At 30.1% G+C, this 22,277-nt stretch overlaps 1 protein-coding gene across 1 annotated transcript; it reads left to right on the top strand.

The window, feature by feature from the left end:
* The first annotated feature begins 9,716 nt into the window (after positions 1–9,716).
* Positions 9,717–21,544, top strand: LOC138309183 (probable serine/threonine-protein kinase pats1). Its single transcript, XM_069250333.1, has 8 exons — positions 9,717–10,511; positions 12,447–12,671; positions 12,972–13,105; positions 16,277–16,617; positions 17,311–18,217; positions 18,553–18,589; positions 18,772–19,074; positions 19,394–21,544. Exons 1-8 carry the CDS (start codon positions 10,460–10,462, stop codon positions 19,735–19,737), a joined length of 2,343 nt encoding a protein of 780 aa, XP_069106434.1. The 5' UTR covers positions 9,717–10,459; the 3' UTR covers positions 19,738–21,544.
* The last annotated feature ends 733 nt before the right edge of the window (positions 21,545–22,277 follow it).

A 22,277-nucleotide genomic window follows, 5' to 3' on the forward strand; every position in this document is an offset into this window, starting at 1 on the left:
GTTACAGTTTATTATTATAATTTAATTAATAATTACATACTTTATAACTTTGGCTTGCACAAAGATACGTCATTCTCTTCAAATTCCTCTGAAATGTTTGAATTATAATGTAAAAGTCTTAATTTAATTAGTTTGTTTAGAATAATAATTTTGAATTCAAAAAGTTATGTTTCTTAAAAATCATAATCATTTAATATTTTTATTTTATTTTTTACAATTATCTTTACTTTTACATTTCCAGATTATTCATCTAATTCACTATGTCATTGTTATTCGGAAAAAAAGTTAATTTTCAAGTATATTTACATGCAAAACTGTAATTTCCATTTATTATATTTATGCTTTTAACCTCAGTTTTTTACAAAATTCCATGCCATTGATGAGTAAGCTTTTCATAGTCCGCGTTTTGTTTTTAATACGAAACTTTTTCACCCAATCAAAATTTTTTTTTTTTATTTTAATACATATAAAGTTATCAAGTTATTTCAAAAATTACTTTTTGGTAATATATTTCATTTTCTTTTAATACGCGAACATTTAACGTACAGAAATTTTTAATCAATATAAATGCCCAAATATGTTTAATCAAATTCATTCAATCATAACCATTCTTAAATTATCACCAAACAGTTATGCTCCAATTTTTTGAAGAATATCAAAGCCTATATACATGTATTTCAAAGTTGAACAAAAATACAACAACATTCATAGTAAATTTTCATTTATTCAATTAAAGGTAACTTTAAAATTTTTTTTTCATTTTTTGAATCTTTTTCTGTATTCACTTATTAACAAAAAACAATTGATTCATCCTCATTAGCCTTATCACTAATTATTTACGCTTGATTGTATTACCAACATAGATACAATAATTGCCCACAAAAACCCGAAATTAAATTTTTATTCAAGAATTATATTAAATTCTGACATTAATAGATTTATATTAATTCGTAAATTTTATTTTTTAATTATTTTTTCATTATTCGACAAAAACTTATGCTCATTGTTATCTTATCCGGAAACAGTTAAAGTTTTATTATAAAAGTTATAATTTTCATATACATGATTTAATAATATCAAATTAAACGATTTCAATATTTATGCAATTCAAATTGTCATATCATATGATTTTTATAGAATATATACGAAATATGAAATTGATTAATTATATTATTTACAAACAAAATTTCATTTTTTTCAATTTTCATTATTTTATTATTAAGCAAACAAAATGAAAATGAATGTAAAATTTAATTTTATTTTTTTAGAATTATTACATTTAGTTTAATTTAATATTACAACGAAATTTAAATTAAATTATAATATAAAATTTAAACAAATTAATCTTCATTGAAAATTCATTTTATAAATACATTGTTAAAGGAATTTATTAATTTCATCTTAAATTTAATTAAAATTATTGTTTCAAATTTATTATTTATTGATAAATTACAAAACCGCTTCAATTTGACATTAATTATATGTATTAAATAATATTTTTATTTGAAATTTTTCTGTATTCATTCATCTGATGATTTTATTTTAAAAGTTTTTACCATTTAAAAATGATTTGCATTAAACCTTATTCATATTGTATCTTAATTTAATAAATTCTAATTATTTTAATTTTTTTTTTTGATTACTCTCTAATTGATGTGTTTTGAATCCGGAAATAGGAATCATTGTAATATTAAATCATTATTTGAATCAATATATTAACATTAAATTTTCATAAAAAAATTAAATTAATTTGTACAAATTTGCGATTACAAAATAATTAAATAATGATTTTTAATCAAAATTTTAACAATATTGTATTTAATATTGAATAATTATCAAACAAATTTTATTTACAATTTTAACGCACGAAAAACTATATTTCATATAGAAATCAATGTTACAACGAGATTATTATGAAGAGGCAATAGAATAAGGAGAAGAATCTGATCGAATATGCATTCTTAACACATTTAGAATTTACAACAAATGAACAAAACAAATTAAACAAATTGTAATTAATATCCATTGTCTAAGATAATTTTAAAAGGGTATGCTATTACTTAGTATTCAATTTACAAGTCGATCAAAGAGATACATCAGTCTACACCATTTATTGAATGTAAATGTAGAGTACTGAGTTTACCTTATACGTCTATGATGACGAATGGAAATATATTATTACACGAGACAATATATCTGTAATCTTCCTTAAAACGTGCTTTGCATTGTCTTAATATGTTTGTTGTTAATGTTACACGCCTAACGTATTTATTCAATTCGTTTCACTTCACACTACCTCTCTGCTGTGGTTTGATCCGGAAACAGGATGTAAGTAATCATTACTATACCTCTTATAGAAATTAATGTTTCGGCGAAACTATTATGTAGAGGAGATAAAATAAAAAGAATGAATGGGTCGATTATGCAATCTTTATCAGTATTTATATGTTACGACAAATGAACAAAACAAAGATATTTAATTGTAATTATAATGTATTTAATATGTAAATCTTAGATGGGTATTACTTTTTATTTTATTTACAAGTCTGTGAAAGAAACAAATCAGTCGACACAATATATTGAATGTAAAGCTATTTTTCGAGTTTTCATTAGACAACTCTGATTAACAATGGAAATTTGATATTGCATTAGACAATTAATATGTTGGTAGTCTTTCCTCAAAAATGCTGAAACCTTAATTTGATATCAGAGTGTTTATAAAATATTTTTGATATTTTACAATAATTCATTCCTTCTGGAGAAGCTTAACATTTTTGGAAAAAAAAAAACGATTTATTTGTTTTAATTTCGGATATTAAATTGACATGTATTATGACATGACAAAATCATATGGTTTATTATGTTATTGATGTGGTAATAAGGCATCAAGGTATGTTAACAATAGATTTAGAAATCGGATGCAGATGAATATTCAAAGTCAACAAATATATTGAAAATATATTAACTTTTGATATACAAATTTGTTGTTCCTTCTATCACTAACATGACTTAAATATTTATTTATAAGTTTCTTTAAGAAAAATCGACATTTGAATCATGATAATGTTATGAGTCTAATTTTTAATTTTCATTTCTTGTTTCACTTTATTACTTCTTTTCGGTCGTGTTAAAATCTGAAAACATTGCGTACATACATATGATAATTAATATACCACAGCTACAATATTAAGTATGTTGAGAGGATAGAGTATGGAAATTGACCTGATCCATCATGCATTCTTAAAAATAATATAACTTTACCGTGAATTCTTCTGCATATTCTTAAAGATGCTCCACCGCTGACAAACGGTATTTTTCACTATTAAAAACAGGAGCAGACGATTTAGTATTTTTCTTCATTTACAAAGTGACTTACTCTAAACCATAACCAGCATCGAAAAGTTTGAGTTTCTAAATTTACTTCAAGTTAAAAATATGAAAAATAATTAATTGCATCCCGAAAAAAATCCGTACCACTACATCCTATATGGAATGAACTACTGAATGTGCATGTACCAAAAGCAAAGAAAATTATTTTATTATTATTTCTTGTGTTAATTAGACTGTTATTTACACGATTAAACATTAATTATTGTTCAAATGATGAATATCATTTATGCTCTGTCGGCGGTGGAGCATCTTAACATTTTTGTTGTCAATGTTATACTCCTAACGTATTTATTAATTTTGTTTCACTTCTCACTACCTCCCTGCTGTGGTTTGATCCGGAAACAGTTCGTAAGTAATCATTACTATATCTCGTATAGAAATCAATGTATCAACGAGATTATTTTGAAGAGGCGATAAAATAAGGTGAAGAATCTGATCGAATATGCATTCTTAACATATTTAGAATTTACGACAAATGAACAGAACAAATTAACCAAATCATAATTAATATTCATTGTCTAAGAAAATCTAAAAAGGGTATTACTTAGTATTCAATTTACAATCTTTCTTAAAAATTGCTCTCCATTGTTTTAATATGTTTGTTGTTAATGTTACACGCCTAACGTATTTATTCAATTCGTTTCACTTCCTACTACCTCTCTGCTGTGGTTTGATCCGGAAACAGAATGTAAGTAATCACTACTATATCTCTTATAGAAATTAATGTTTCGGCGAGATAATTATGTAGAGGAGATAAAATAAGAAGAATGAATGAGTCGATTATGTAATCTTTATCGGTATTTAGATGTTACGACAAATGAACAAAACAAAGTTATTTAATTGTAATTATAATTTATTTTATATGTAAATCTTAGATGGGTATTACTTTTTATTTCATTCACAAGTCGGTCATAGAGACATATCAGTCGACACAATATATTGAATGTAAATCGATTTTTTCGTGTTTTCATTAGACAACTATGATTACCAATGGAAATTTGATATTACATTAGACAATATGTTGGTAGTCTTTCTTAAAAACTGCTGAAACCTTAATTTGATAGCACAGTGTTTAATAAAATATATTTTGATATTTTACAAGGATTCGTTCCTTCAGGAGAAGCTTAGTATGTTTGGGGAAAAAAATATTTATTTATTTTAATTTCGTATATTAAATTGATAATTAATATGACGTGACAAAATCATATCGTGTATCATGTTATTGATGTGGTATAGATTATTAGGCATCAAGGTATGTTAACGTTCAATAGACAATGTAACCGAAATGTGATAAAATATTTAGAAATCGTTGGCAGATGAATAAATCAAAGTCAACAAAAATATTAAAAAAAAATTACTTTTGATATAAAAATTTGTTGTTCCTTCTATCACTACCACGAGCTTAGTATTTATTTATAAGTTTCCTTTAGAAAACTCGACATTTGATTCATGACTATGTTATGAATCTATTTTTTAATTTTCAATTCCGGTTTCACTTCATTACTTCTTTTCGGTCGTGGTAAAATCTGAAAACATGGCGTACATGCATATGATAATTAACATACCACAGCTACAATATTAAGTATGTTGAGGGGATAGAATATGAAAATTGACCTGATTCATCATGCATTCTTAAAAATAAAATAATTTTACTGTAAATTGTTCTGCATAGTCTTAACATTCTTGTTGTCAATATTATACTCCTAACGTATTTATTTATTTTGTTTCACTTCTCACTACCTCCCTGCTGTGGTTTGATCCGGAAACAGTTGGTAAGTAATCATTACTATATTTCATATAGAAAATCAATGTTTCAACGAGATTATTATGAAGAGGCGATATAATTAGGAGAAGAATATGATCGAATATGCATTCTTACCACATTTAGAATTTACGACAAATGAACAAAACAAATTAACCAAATTGTAATTACTCTCCATTGTCTAAGATAATCTAAAAATGGTATTACTTAGTATTCAATTTACAAGTCGGTCAAAGAGATACATCAGTCTACACCATTTATTGAATGTAAAGGTAGCTTACTGAGTTTATCTTAAACGTCTATGATGACGAACGGAAATGTATTATTACACGAGAAAATATATCTGTAATCTTCCTTAAAAATGGCTCTGCATAGTCTTAATATGTTTGTTGTTAATATTACACGCTTAACGTATTTATTCATTTCGTTTCCCTTCCCGCTATCTCTCTGCTGTTGTTTGATCCGGAAACAGAAATTAAGTAATAATTAATATATGTCATATAGAAACCAATGTTTCAACGAGATTGTTATGTACAGGAGATAAAATAAAAAGTATGAATAGGTCGATTATGCAATTTTATCAGTATTTATATGTGACGACAAATGAACAAAATGTTATTTAATTGTAATTATAATTTATTTTATATGTAAATCTTTGATGGGTATTACTTTTTATTTTATTTTTCAAGTCGGTCAAAGAGACAAATCAGTCGACATAATTTATTGAATGTAAAGCTATTTTTTCGAGTTCTCATTAGAAAACTCTGATTAACAATGGAAATGTGATATTACATTAGACAATTAATATACTGATAGTCTTCCTTAAAAGCAGCTAAAATCTTAATTTGATATCACAGTGTTTAATCAGATATATTTTGATATTTTACAATAAGTCATTCCTTCGGGAGAAGCTTGACATTTTTGAAAAAAATGGATTTATTTATTTTAATTTCGGATATTAAATTGATATTTAATATGACATGACAAAATCATATTGTGTATTATGTTATTGATGTGGTATAGATTATCAGGCCTCAAGGTATGTTAACGTTCAATAGACAATGAAACCGAAATGTGATAAGAGATTTAGAAATCGTATGCAGAGGAATATATCAAAGTCAACAAAAATATTGAAAATATATTAACTGTTGATATACAAATTTGTTGTTCCTTCTATCACTACCATGACTTGAATATTTATTTATAAGTTTCTTTTAGAAAAATCGATATTTCCTTCATGATAATATTATAAATCTAATTTTTTATTTTCATTTCTTGTTTCACTTCATAACTTCTTTTGGTCGTGGTAAAATCTGAAAACATTGCGTATATACATATGATAATTAATATACCACAGCTACAATATTAAGTATGTTGAGATATAATATGAAAATTGACCTGATTCATCATGCATTTTTGAAAATAATATAACTTTGCCGTAAATTCTTCTGCATAGTCTTAACATTCTTGTTGTCAGTATTATACTCCTAACGTATGTATTTATTTTGTTTCACTTCTCACTAACTCCCTGCTGTGGTTTCTTCCGGAAACAGATGGTAAGTAATCATTACTATATCTCATATAGACGCCAATGTTTCAACGAGATTATTATGAAGAGGCGATAGAATAAGGAGAAGAATCTGATCGAATATGCATTCTTAACATATTTAGAATTTACGACAAATGAACAGAACAAATTAACCAAATCGTAATTAATATTCATTGTCTAAGGAAATCTAAAAAGGGTATTACTTAGTATTCAATTTACAATCTTTCTTAAAAATTGCTCATTGTTTTATCCATTGTTTTAATATGTTTGTTGTTAATGTTACACGCCTAACGTATTTATTCAATTCGTTTCACTTCCTACTACCTCTCTGCTGTGGTTTGATCCGGAAACAGGAGGTAAGTAATCACTACTATATCTCTTATAGAAATTAATGTTTCGGCGAGATAATTATGTAGATGAGATAGAATAAGAAGAATGAATGGGTCGATTATGCAATCTTTATCGGCATTTAGATGTTACGACAAATGAACAAAACAAAGTTATTTAATTGTAATTATAATTTATTTTATGTGTAAATCTTAGATGGGTATTGCTTTTTATTTTATTCACAAGTCGGTCATAGAGACATATCAGTCGACACAATATATTGAATGTAAATCGATTTTTTCGTGTTTTCATTAGACAACTATGATTAACAATGGAAATTTGATATTACATTAGACAATATATTGGTAGTCTTTCTTAAAAACTGCTGAAACCTTAATTTGATAGCACAGTGTTTAATAAAATATATTTTGATATTTTACAAGGATTCGTTCCTTCAGGAGAAGCTTAGTATTTTGGGGAAAAAATATTTATTTATTTTAATTTCGTATATTAAATTGATAATTAATATGACGTGACAAAATCATATCGTGTATCATATTATTGATGTGGTATAGATTATTAGGCATCAAGGTATGTTAACGTTCAATAGACAATGTAACCGAAATGTGATAAAATATTTAGAAATCGTAGGCAGATGAATAAATCAAAGTCAACAAAAATATTGAAAAAAATATTTACTTTTGATATAAAAATTTGTTGTTCCTTCTATCACTACCACGAGCTTAGTATTTATTTATAAGTTTCCTTTAGAAAACTCGACATTTGATTCATGACAATGTTATGAATCTAATTTTTAATTTTCAATTCCGGTTTCACTTCATTACTTCTTTTCGGTCGTGATAAAATCTGAAAACATGGCGTACATGCATATGATAATTAATATACCACAGCTACAATATTAAGTATGTTGAGGGGATAGAATATAAAAATTGACCTGATTCATCATGCATTCTTAAAAATAAAATAATTTTACTGTAAATTGTTCTGCATAGTCTTAACATTCTTGTTGTCAATATTATACTCCTAACGTATTTATTTATTTTGCTTCACTTCTCACTACCTCCCTGCTGTGGTTTGATCCGGAAACAGTTGGTAAGTATCATTACTATATTTCATATAGAAAATCAATGTTTCAACGAGATTATTATGAAGAGGCGATATAATTAGGAGAAGAATATGATCGAATATGCATTCTTACCTCATTTAGAATTTACGACAAATGAACAAAACAAATTAACCAAATTGTAATTACTCTCCATTGTCTAAGATAATCTAAAAATGGTATGCTATTACTTAGTATTCAATTTACAAGTCGGTCAAAGAGATACATCAGTCTACACCATTTATTGAATATAAAGGTAGCTTACTGAGTTTATCTAATACGTCTATGATGACGAATGGAAATGTATTATTACACGAGACAATATATCTGTTTTCATTAGACAACTATGATTAACAATGGAAATTTGATATTACATTAGAAAATATATTGGTAGTCTTTCTTAAAAACTGCTGAAACCTTAATTTGATAGCACAGTGTTTAATAAAATATATTTTGATATTTTACAAGGATTCGTTCCTTCAGGAGAAGCTTAGTATTTTGGGGAAAAAAATATTTATTTATTTTAATTTCGTATATTAAATTGATAATTAATATGACGTGACAAAATCATATCGTGTATCATATTATTGATGTGGTATAGCTTATTAAGCATCAAGGTATGTTAACGTTCAATAGACAATGTAACCGAAATGTGATAAAATATTTAGAAATCGTAGGCAGATGAATAAATCAAAGTCAACAAAAATATTGAAAAAAAATATTTACTTTTGATATAAAAATTTGTTGTTCCTTCTATCACTACCACGAGCTTAGTATTTATTTATAAGTTTCCTTTAGAAAACTCGACATTTGATTCATGACAATGTTATGAATCTAATTTTTAATTTTCAATTCCGGTTTCACTTCATTACTTCTTTTCGGTCGTGGTAAAATCTGAAAACATGGCGTACATGCATATGATAATTAATATACCACAGCTACAACATTAAGTATGTTGAGGGGATAGAATATGAAAATTGACCTGATTCATCATGCATTCTTAAAAATAAAATAATTTTACTGTAAATTGTTCTGCATAGTCTTAACATTCTTGTTGTCAATATTATACTCCTAACGTATTTATTTATTTTGCTTCACTTCTCACTACCTCCCTGCTGTGGTTTGATCCGGAAACAGTTGGTAAGTATCATTACTATATTTCATATAGCAAATCAATGTTTCAACGAGATTATTATGAAGAGGCGATATAATTAGGAGAAGAATATGATCGAATATGCATTCTTACCTCATTTAGAATTTACGACAAATGAACAAAACAAATTAACCAAATTGTAATTAATATCCATTGTCTAAGATAATCTAAAAATGGTATTACTTAGTATTCAATTTACAAGTCGGTCAAAGAGATACATCAGTCTACACCATTTATTGAATGTAAAGGTAGCTTACTGAGTTTATCTAATACGTCTATGATGACGAATGGAAATGTATTATTACACGAGACAATATAACTGTTTCATTAGAAAACTCTGATTAACAATGGAAATGTGATATTACCTTAGACAATCTGATGGTAGTCTTTCTCAAAAACTGATACTTTGATATCAGTTTTGATATTTTACAATAACACATTCCGTCTGTAGACGCTTAATGTTTTTGCAGCAAAATGGTTTCATTTATTTCAATTTTGGATATTCAATTGTAAATTAAGATGACTTTATAACAATCATATCGTTTATTATGCTATTGATGTGGTATATATTATCAGGCATCAGGGTATATCAACGTTTAATAGACGTTTTATCGCTGAGTGAGCTTTAATCAGCAAATCCCAATTTAAATAAGTCCCTTTCAGTATATTCATTTTACCTCTATTAATTTGATGTATTCTGATCATTTTTGAAGAGTAAAGAGTGATGTTGATCTCTTTGGTAAAACATAGTTAATAAAGTTGTCTCTGACATTAATTTCCATGAGAATTTATAAAATGTGGAAATATTACCGAATATATTGTGCAAGTGTAGTTTGAAAGTGTGGTTTGCCCTACTATTGAGATTAAATTTACTAAAATACATGCGGCATCATTGCAGGTTACATCAATGACTATTTGGCAAAGTTTAAAGGAAGACGGGAGAGGTTTCAACACCTCCGAGTTGTCTTTTGTGGCCGTGAAGGGGTCGGAAAGACAACTCTGTGTTGCCGTCTTCGAAATAAAGACGTCGACATTACGTCACGTAAACCAACAGAAGGAGCTGATTTATATCAGCATTGGTTTACAGTAGACTTGGGATCAAAAGAATGGAGGCATGATTATGACAAGGGATCCAAAGAAGTATTGAGAACACGAATGACCGGAATGGTGACGAAACCGCCTATAAGTGAAGATAATCAGTCTGATGGTAATACTAGACAATGTAGCTATTTACACTTTTTAATTAGTACTTTATATAGAGATTGAACAGTGTTTTTTATTGCGTTAAAGGTGGTGTGAACGCTATGGGATACAGACATATTCTACATGTAGCGATAACGTGCTACATTCAATATGTCTGTATCCCATTGTGTTCATACTACCTTTAACGCAATTAAAACACTGTTCAATCTATATATTTACATACATAAAACCACTTTGACGTCAAATTTAAAACGATGATGGCTGCTAAGTTGGGTAACTACGGTAGTCAGGATGGCCGAAGATATATAGTTCCACTTTTCACTTTTCAATTATTTTCAAATTATTTTTCATTTTATAATTTGATAATATATCAATAATGTCCATTTCGAATAAGAAATGAGATAATCAAGGCGGAACAACTACCGGTATGTATCGTTTTCAGGGTAGTGAGGCGATCCGAAGTGTAGCGAGCCGCCATATTTGATTTTTAACCGAGGAAAGTTACTGTGATATAGCCTATAAATGGTATGATCGTTGAGCTGCTGAATGTTTTTCATGTATGTATCGGTCTAAGAACGCGATTTAGACTAAATTCGTCATAGTCATGACTTTTGTTTTATTATACGGAGAATAGACAAGTGTTTGCGTGTGTGTAGGCTTATTTTGAATGCAAAGACGGGGCTATTTAAAACTGATGATACTGTTTCGGATAGGCTACCTGTAATGCTTTTTTTCTTCTGGAAACTTGTATATGATCTGTTTACCCATTTTTCGCTTATACGATCCCAGCATTGTTCACCGACAATCAGATGTTCTGTATATTTATGTGAGATGAGTGACCGTACACACATACTTGTAGGCCTACATCTAACGTAACTATGGGATTCCCCGAACATTCCTGAGGAAAGCCTCCCGGTTGTATTCCCGTCCAGCGATTCATTCTGTAGTTTATTACCGTTACAATGCTTGATCACATCTTTTGGTTTGATGTCAAATACATATTTAATTGGATCTATAAAAAATCTTTACAGTTATTTTGAAATCTGTCAACTTATGACGCAAAATCTTATCGAAACGTGAAATAGGTGTAGTCTGAACCTGCACTGCGTTTGTATTCATACATCATTGCGATTATGCTAATTTGAACGCAACTCCCCTCCCGTTGACTTTACAGGGGTATATGTAAATGTTATTGTGTGAAGCTCGTTAGCATATACTTAAACCTGATAACTACTGTATTCTATATGATATTTGAAGAAATATATCAGGAGGACAGCGGCGATTTGTGTGATAGAACAGCCAAATTATAGGGAAATATTAGGTGGCGCCACTGTAAGTGTTGATAGTACCACCTTTAGAAAAAAATATTTCTCGACCATGAGAAGTTTCCATAAATGTTTTTCTGTCAATTCATGTTTCTGTTTTCATATTTTGGAAAACATTTACATTGTTTTACACAAACCTACATTTGCAGTACGTTCTTTGAAATAATACCGTATCAGCAGCGCGCCGTGATAATTTTTAGTAGTGGTGACGTGACTTGACGTTGATATAACATAATGTTTACGTTATACCAATGTCAAATCTGCTATTCGTGCCGCATGTAACAGAAAAAAACAGAAAGTTAGGTATAGTTGTCCTTTTTTTTTCTTTTTCTTGGTACCTTTTATTATTTCTGAGATAATATATACTCGTTGGTATTTCATTACACAATGGCTCTCATTATATTCGTTTCCCGAACAGTTTTTAACGTTTGGACGTGTTGTTTTTCTATATGATTCTACCTTTATCACACTCAGCATGCATAATTTCAATGCATGATTCTGATGAAATGGGCAATACCGACGATGAAATCTACATAATGTTGATGTAGTAAAGCATCTTAGACTATATTGAATTAGAGATAAATTGTATATATATGTTCGTTGTCTTATTCCAGTGTTCTCATCGAGCAGTACTCAGCTACACGCCGGAATGATTAACGAAATGATAGAAGTTACAAAAGCTTCATACACCGCTATATCTGATATGGCTTTTGTGTCCCTTTGGGATATGGGTGGTCACTTGCAGTTCCAGACATCACACAATGTCTTCCTATCATCACATGGCATATACCTACTAGTCTTCAAGTTACCAGAATTTCTGAAAGACAAACAGGAGACAGGTAAATAGAACAGATGCGTGTGATCATATTAAGTATGATAGTAAACTATATTACAAATGGCGTGTTTTGCTATCTCTTCTCCATTTTAATATTTTATCCAAAGTTTTTAAGAGCGACCGTACTTCATCAATTGTTGACTTTAAACGTATCCAATGTATGCTACTTTTGGTAAAATAGAAAATGAATAAGGATGGTATGATATTAAATATGAATATTTTATTTTTATTTCAGTTTGATAAATATCAATGGTATAAAATTGTATCATATTGTAACTGACAAAATTTCATTTTCTGGGTAAAGATCGAATGAAGAAATGGATAAGGATGATTGGAACCTTCTCGGCAGTGGAGTATAATACAGGAAGAACGAAGGAACATTACCCCCCACTAATATTGGTAGGAACATTCCTTGACGAGTTAAAGGCACAATTCTCGGTAAGTAAACTTTGACGACGTGGAAGTTTCGAGCGTAGCTATACTTGATTATGCCTTATTTTTGTGCATAATTTAAGTGTATGTATATACAAAGAAAACATGTATATGCCTCTAAAAGTTATTAGGCCATCTCATATATTACTGTTTTCGTTGTCACCACATATCGTTTATCTAAATAGTATGAACATTTTCCGTGTAAGTTATCCGGAGTATCAGAATATCTCATTATGTTCATGTTTTGCTAATTTATTATTTTCACTCTCTCTTATTTTGCTCGTTTGAATGTTAGTGAAAGTCACCCAGGTTCCATGCATAATCTTTATATTGCTTATCTGAATTTAGTACAAATTCGAAGAAAAAATTCTTCTGTCAATAGAAGCTGAATTTGATAATCATAATATAATCATAATATAATATGCATAACGGAAACACGCTGGAATCCTTTTATGAAAAGTGGCATACAGCTGCACTCATTTCACCACCATCAATACAGAAAAGATAGAGCTGGTCCACCAAAAATAGTATAATTATGAAAAGGACAGCTGATTTTAAAAGTGATGTTATTAAATGCTACGGTCTGAAGTCTTACTTAATAATCATAAATGTCTACTAGGTTGTTTATATAGATAACCAAACAGTAATATTGGCTACTGAATCAAACTTGATAATGCTTTAAATAGAGCTTCTGATACTGCTATGACTATTATACTGATGGTGATATTGATATTGATATGTCGCCACTGAATGGCCATATATCTAGACTTTGCATTAAACATAATTTGTTTTATAGTTTTATAAATGAACCTACGCGACTAACACCCGGTGATGCTACATCATTTCAATATATCTTATATTTTCTAATACCATAAATTGGGATATTTTTGCGAAGGGCAAATTTGGCTTTTTTGTATCGAAGGAGGGTGGTTCCGGTGCATTTAATTTTGCCGTTTCCCCTTAACGAAATATAAAAAAAAATCCTGACGGTTTACATTGCCTATACACTTAAATCCCGCAGCAATGAAAAACCGACATGATTAGTTTTGAAGCCATATTGACAACCTAAATATTGTGTATAAATTATATACAGAATATTTCGAAGTGGTTATTACGTAAATATTATACAAGCTATACAAGTACAGATTATCTTGAGGGAGGTTGTATGCTGAATCTGCTGTCGGCCACATAAGACATAAACATGTATATATTGAAAACATATTAATACATTTAGCTATCCTATTAATATAAAATCGCAAAATAAAATATTGCTCGAATATATACGTCAACATTGAATATGTTGAACCATGAATCCGCAGTCGGTAATTGATTTATAATTAAGATCTCTAATTTCAAAGGAGGTTTAAAGTTTATCATTTCGTTTTGAATGTCTAATCCGCGGGTAGCATTGAAATCATTATTAAAAAAATTGTTTAATCTTCTAGTGACTTTGAACTTGGAATGCCGAAGAAGGGATATCATTTTCGACCGTTTTACGGCCATTCAGTGATAAGCAAAATATTTTGCACGAAGACACAATAGAGTCAGCTGCATATTGTATGCTATTCAGAAAATTCGATATTTTCTGGGCTCATGGTAATTTCAGAGGTCAAAGTTTCATTGTTTAAGTCCAAATTAATTTAATATTATAATAGAGATTGTTTTCTTTCTTTGCATTTTTTGCCTGAAAATCTTTGTAAAGGTTTGTGAAGTTAAGTTTAGAGGAAAAAGTGATGAAACTTCAAATAATAGGTCACAGTGACCTAGTTAAGTGTTTGTTCGATCTTAGCATTCAAAAACTTTAATATTTTTGCTGAAAATTAAGACCTTTCAATGAATTTTCACTTTTTGATCTTTGACCCCTAAAATTACCATGATCTCAGAAAAAAATCGAATATTCTGAATAGCATATGCAGCTGACTCTAATGAATCTTCATGTAAAATAGTTTGCTTATCTCTAAGTGGCCGTAAAACGGTCCAAAGTGACACCCCTCCTTTCTGATCCGGTTTAATTATCATTATTCATTAAGAAATCATCAAATTATTCTAGATCTATAACATTATATATATCATACACATAGATGTTAATTTTCCGCATGTGATGCTAGTAGGAGAAACGTTATTTAAATTCCTTAAAATCTCTAAATGTTTCGAAAAAAAAAAAATTTCAATATATATGTTTATATAGCACGAAATTACTATCTAAATTCCGCTGTAATCAGATTATTCAATACCTGTAATTCGATCTGGCAATGATTATTTATTCATATCATTCGTACAATTTTTCTATATATGTCTTTCTAAACTATTATCGTACTCGGGGATTCGTAGTTAGAAATCCGTATATTTTTGGGTAATATCGTTAATATAGTTAACAGCATCAAAACTCAAAATGAAAATGACTTCAAACTGAATTTTAGAATTTAGAATTTCTAATCCACTGTCGGCAGCAGATACGTTGTTCTTTATTTAAATCCTCAACTTAATACTGGCTGTTTATTATGGATTTAAATATCTTAAAAACACAATATGGCAGCATAATTGTAGTGTTAACCACATCCTTAATACATTTATGCTCTTTTACGGACAAAGAAATGTAATATATGTAGATGTTAGATAGCTTACATTTTAAACAAAATATTTGTTCATTTTGAAGAAACATGTATGGTATTGAGATATCCACGTAACCTCAATTCATATATTGAATATAGCATTGTGTTTCCGCAAATGATATGTGTATTATGTCCATTGGCGTCGGTTTTTTTTTACCCGAAACAACTCAATTTGATCTGGTATGAAAGAGACATGAATGAATGTCTACTACGAAACAGGAATTTCGTGAAGGCCCACTACCTTACTGGCTTTTAATGATTAAAATGGTATTTTTTAAAATAACTTTCTTTTTTTACAGTTCCACCACGCGAACATTACATACTCTGTTGATGTCTCACCAAGAATTTGAATCTATACACATTTGTACATTTTTTTATCTTCTACAAAGAAAGAGCCAAATGAAAATAGATGACTGCACATATTTTCTTCTTTTTTAATAATTTAGCATTAATAAACACGATTTTCTCTTATATACCTGGTTAACAACAACTGACATTAACCTATGCTGTTTAACTTTCTGTTGATAATGGTTTTTAACAGGTAACTTTTTGTGATTATGTTTAGGAGGACTATAAAAGTCGGATAGACGACATAAAGTCAAGCATAATGAAGTTCCCGGAGCTGTCGTCTCACAAACATGTCAGATTCTGTACAATAGATAACACTTTAGAGCCTAAACAAGGTAATGAGGACCTGGAGAAGCTGCGTGGACAGATAACCGACCTAGCAGAACACCAAGACCAGTGGGGCAGGGAACTTCCTTACAAATGGCTTCATCTGGAATTGGAGATAATGATGCAGAGAGAAAAGGGAACCAAGATACTGACGTTAAATGACGTGCTGGCAATAAATGAAGTGTCTATTGCACCATTTAAGGATGAGGAAGAAATCAAAATGGCCCTGGAGTGAGTATCATTAAAGCTACGCATTATAATCAAATGCGATCATATATGATAATAAAACTATAGCACTAGTGTAGTGTTTTGTCAGCATTAAGACCTTGTTCAACATTCAAATCTAATATCATCGAGTAACCAACGTGTTTGTAAAAATAGTGGTTATCTCCTTCGATGTTATATCGTTGACGTTTACTTAGTAACATAGAAATATGTCATTCATAATAGAATATACATACTGCATTTAACATGCTTTAAGAACAAGTGCAGTGATATTTAAGTCAACATTAAAACATTTACTGCATATTAATACTTTAATCATATCTATAAGATTTTGCAATTTAAAAGTATTTGATTCGATATCTTTAGCAACCGTCTATTAATAGCAAGTAATTCCTGGAGGTGTCTTCCATTCCCTACATAAATTGCATATAGTCGTTGGAGCAATATTCGTTTAAGAGTTGGATATCGAAACACTGTATGATATAATCAAGATCTAGAAACAAAAATTAAAATATCGGCATGTTACCTGATAGGGAAATATTAAAAACGACAAAAACGTAAAAGTAAAAATTTATGACTTTATTAGTGACCGTCACGACACATTTTGAGTATGATAGAGGATGATGTTATATTATAGAGATATCATGATGTTTATGGTAATGCTGTAGATATTCAAGAATCTTGTGATCTTTTTTCTAGATATCTACACTGTACGAGGTCGGTGATCTATTTTAGGGAGATTGACTGCATAGTCAATGATCCACAGTTCCTGGTGGATTTCTTCTCTGTGCTGATAACAGAGGATGATATTTTTCTGAAGCATGACGACATGATCCTGGCCCGCGATCTAGAACAATATAAGACTAAAGGCGAGCTGACTCCAGAGTTGATCAATGGCATTCTCAACCAAAGACAAAACAACGATTTCCTATATCACGCCGACAATCTGCTTGCATTGATGGAGAAGTTTGGCCTTATTGTGAAAATGCAGATAACTGACAACACTACGGGTGATGTCCGCTTCAGTAAGACGTATACCGTCCCAAGCAAACTTGGAGAGCTCCAAGATCTCAAGGATATCACCTTCTCTCTGAAACAACTTGCTGTCTCAAAAACACTGTGTTTGATATTCGATGACTTGGTACCAGAAGAGTTGTTTAACAGAGTCTTTGCTGTGATCTTGCGGACTTTTAAAATATCAGCACTACCTGGAACAGCTGCACAGGATACCATCTGCCTTTTCAGGGGATTTGGATGTTTCGAGATCAACGATCTTTGCAGCATGATACTGTCAATGCACTGGGAACGATCAACTATAGCGGTCACTGTGTTCAGCCATTCACAACCAGAACTTCCTCCAGGCTCGGGATGTCGGGCTAGAGAAACCCTGGAACGGATATTACAGGAGACGTTGGCAATGAGCTGTCAACAGCATTACCAGTATTCGTACAAGATGCACTGCAACTTTTACCTGAATCCATATGACACTCCAGTAGATATGTACAGCGTGATGTACGCCCACGGAGGGATGTCCTGTAAAGGAGACGACTGTCGAGGGAAACATAAACTGACAGGATCGGATCTACTGGTTTGGGGGATAACAGAGGTATAAATAATCTCTAAAAGACAGAATTAGGTAATGTTTGTTTTCCGGAAGGAATATGCCAAACATTTGTTATATTTTACTTATAAACATAGATTGAATATTCAGAAGTGCTGAAAAAAGGTAAATATATGTATCAGATGTTCAGAAAATGTACTGATAACTAAACCATATTAGTTTTCTAGAAGGAAATGATATATATGGTAAACATATTGTAAATACTATGGCCATTATGAGATTTACAATTTATATCAAATAAAACAAAAACAAAATATATGAATAAATAAAATACGTAATAAAATCACTGTTTAAAGTTGATGTCGCACTCATTTTTACAGACTGGTAGAGTCCCCCAAAGACTACGATTCAATAGCGGTACGTAGATGTCACACAGCCATTTGATAACTACAATTTTTTTTTTGTGAAACATTCATTTTCCAATTCTCATTGAATTTATATCATTATTACTCAGATTTATACCCCAGTTTGATACAAAATTTAAACCTGTATTACTTGTAATAGTGTAATTAATAATACAATTGCATTCATCGTTTTAGTGGAAACCTACCTAAGCAGGAGGCCAACACCGAAGGAACTAGGTCAACTGTCGTTTGCCATAGTGGCATCTAGACGTGAGCTGTTCTTTATTGAGCTAGGTCTGTCATTAGCAGAGATTTCAAACATCGAGGAAGGAGCTAAAACTCTCGGGGTTGAAACACAGACTACGAAGATGTTTCTTAGATGGACTTGCTGCTATCCTAATCTCACATTTGGTTATATCCAAGATGCGATGAAGAAAGCCGATATGGCTTATAATGAACTAGGCAGATCTATAGAGCGTTCGCAAGGCATCACTCTAGGTAGATATCAACATATTTGAATTGAGCTATCGCCTCATAACCAATCAGATGAGATAAGTGTTTCTGACTTAACAATAAATACAATGATATAAATAGAAAGCACAGGTTCGTAAAAATTAGAATTTCATCATATCTCATTAATATGAAGACTAAAGATTTTACAAAACTTGAGTGCAAAAGCGTTATTGAACACTGGTTTATTTCTGTGTCTGATTTACAGTACATTATGATTTTTGCTTAGTTAATTTCGATCCACACAATTTTTCTTATTTATTTTATTTTATTTATTTATTGAGATTAACAATTTGGCTTCTTTCAGATGGCATGGACTCAATTGACGAGCTCAACAAGCCACTGGATGTCGGGAATATCAAATATGTTTTAAGAAATGTTGGAAACAATTACTTCATCTTGTTTCTGGAGCTTGGACTTTCCGCCTCCGCCATAGAGAGATGTGAAGTAAATCACCCAGATATCGAAAAAAGGTTGAAGACTCTCCTCAAGCTCTGGATAAATACTTTCCAGGAACACGCAACCATTACGAAGATTCTGAAGGCCATGAAATTGTGCGGGATGGACTGGAACTCAACAGCTGGGTTATGTTGTGGCACTAATGCTACCAGTGTTCCTAAAAGGCCTAAAAGGCGTTGCAACATTTTGTAGCACACTATGATGGGTGCAACTTATCCGATGTTGCAAGACAATTTCTGTCTATGTCATATCGACGACTTCCATTTATATTTGTATAAGCAACTACGTCCACATGATTAGTACTGGATCAGTGCATTTGTTCAGCTGCTGTGGATCCGTTTTGTATAAAATGTTTCATAAGCAGGAGATATCGTTAAAATGACGTTGATAATATTTCCCCCCAAACGAGAACTGTGGTTGATAGAATGTATTTCCATGGTTTATGTTTACACTTATGCCAACAATCCTCTATCAAGTGTATTTTTTATAAATCCAAATTTGTTATCATTTTAACATTTTAGCATTCCCTGTGCATGTAAATCCAATATTCTAATATACATATAAGAAAAAAAACCATTGATGATATACCAGGATTTCTGTTCTTTTTTCAAGAACAAAGAATGCCTTTCTCTTTAAAATTAGTTTTTTGTGGTTAAACGATTTTCTGGTATATCTTAAAAGTCCTTAAACACATACTAAAAAGAATTAACGTTTTGATATTGAATTATTACAGACAACAATTTTGATATATTAAAGATAAACACTTCACTCTCACTTGTGATTATTTTTTCAAATTTTATGGCAGCGTCATCTTACCCTGAGATTTCAACATGGTTATGGCATCAAAAACGATTCATCGATACACAATAAAAATGGTAATATAATAAGTTTAAATTGCATACCTAGCTAATTTGTTGCAAAATAATAAATTAAATAAACCTGATATTTTCGCTTCTATCCAAGCAAATTTTTAAGAAAAGCAAACTGAACTTAATAAAACAAAAACATGTTTAACTCTATATAAATGCCTTTGATCATAATCTAATTATCATACAATGTCTTTGGAGTGTTTTCCTATTGTTACATAACGTATATATCAATCAATTACATTACTGCCCTCTTGAGTCATACGACCGTGTCATAAATATCGTATGACACACATTCAATAACACTAGCGTCATACTAATAGCATGACGTCGTAGGATTGTCCGGTAGACGGAAATGTTAAATCTTAGCCTAAGCGTTTGTACACAATTAAAATTTTATATTTCCATAATGACTATAGTTATATGATCAATAAGATCTTACAAGTATTTCCAATTTTAAATATGAATTTTTAATATATCGATTTTGCGAAAATACCCATATATCCAGATCGTTGCTTTTCTTCAAAGTATAAATTGGTAGTTATAATTTCTGACGGATTAAGACATTTCTGTTCAGGAAAATACTGTAAGATTATATTGTAAACTTAAAATTCTATTTCATATATAATAAAAGTGTACCATTTTGGGTAGTGTACCAATTTGGGAAGGCCACGTTAGGTGCTACATATATTACATTGCTTTAACAGTGAATTTAACATGAAAGTCTAGCATACCTACAGGTGTCATATTGGTTTATCTGATGCAATGCACTCATGTCGCCTGATGCTGTGTTGCATGACTACCCATGCAAACTAGCATTAAGGCGTCTTTTTGTAAACATAATTGTAATTTTTTTGCGAGGAATTAGGATGTTCTTTACAGAAACAAGGCTAGTTTTAATATAAAGAATGAAAATAACGAAAATTACGTTACAATATCACGCAATTGTCATGTACAGATAATTGAATTGCAGCTGCAGTTTTCTTCGAACTTATTCCTCAAAATAGAGATCTATCATATTTGTAAAATTGTAATAAAGCCTCGAGGTATGAAATACCCTTTTATATGTGTTTATGAAGATAATGATATTCTACCCTCGGGATCACAAAATCCTAACCCTCGGGTAGATTACCTCTATCCATCAACTTATGAAAAAATCTTATGATATCACATATTTACATATATTGTACGTCTTTTACCTGATATTGTTCTAGTAATACAAGTTTTGTAAGCATGCACAATCCTTTTTTTTCCATTTTTAGTTTATTGATCAGCCCTAATAGTGTCATCGTCGGTTACCCATTTTGATCAGCCTATGGAGCGTAGTGGAGTTAAGACATTGGTTATGGGATTTCGATGATGTAATTGTGTAGCCAGATGCTATCTGGTTTTTGTCGTAAAGAATTCTGATCAATTGTTTCCATATCAGATTATCATCACAAATTGATACAAAGGATTTAATGAAAGTGTATTTGAGTGATTCTGTGTTCCCATTATGCCTATTACAATATATATTACAAGAATAATTTACCTAAATATTAAATGGAATGTATTTTTAAATAAATGTTATCATATCATAAATTAAGCATTAACGGAAGTGTCGAATTTGAGATAACGTAGTTTATTTGTACAGTGTTATATATGTATGTCATTTATCGTAATCACTTATTTGTATTTGTATCTTTCCATAAAAATATTAAACATTTCTTTTTTTGCAATACCGCTCAATGTTATTCTTTAAGAAGTTTTATATATTTCCTGTATCGTGATATACACTTAGCATAAATATAACATGTTTGAGTTAGATTTTGTATATAAAATATCCTGTTGGAACAATGTAAATTAATAATAGATGCATTTAGAAAT

The sequence above is a fragment of the Argopecten irradians genome, chromosome 15 (assembly GCF_041381155.1).
Source record: "Argopecten irradians isolate NY chromosome 15, Ai_NY, whole genome shotgun sequence".
Taxonomy (NCBI): Eukaryota; Metazoa; Mollusca; class Bivalvia; order Pectinida; family Pectinidae; genus Argopecten; species Argopecten irradians.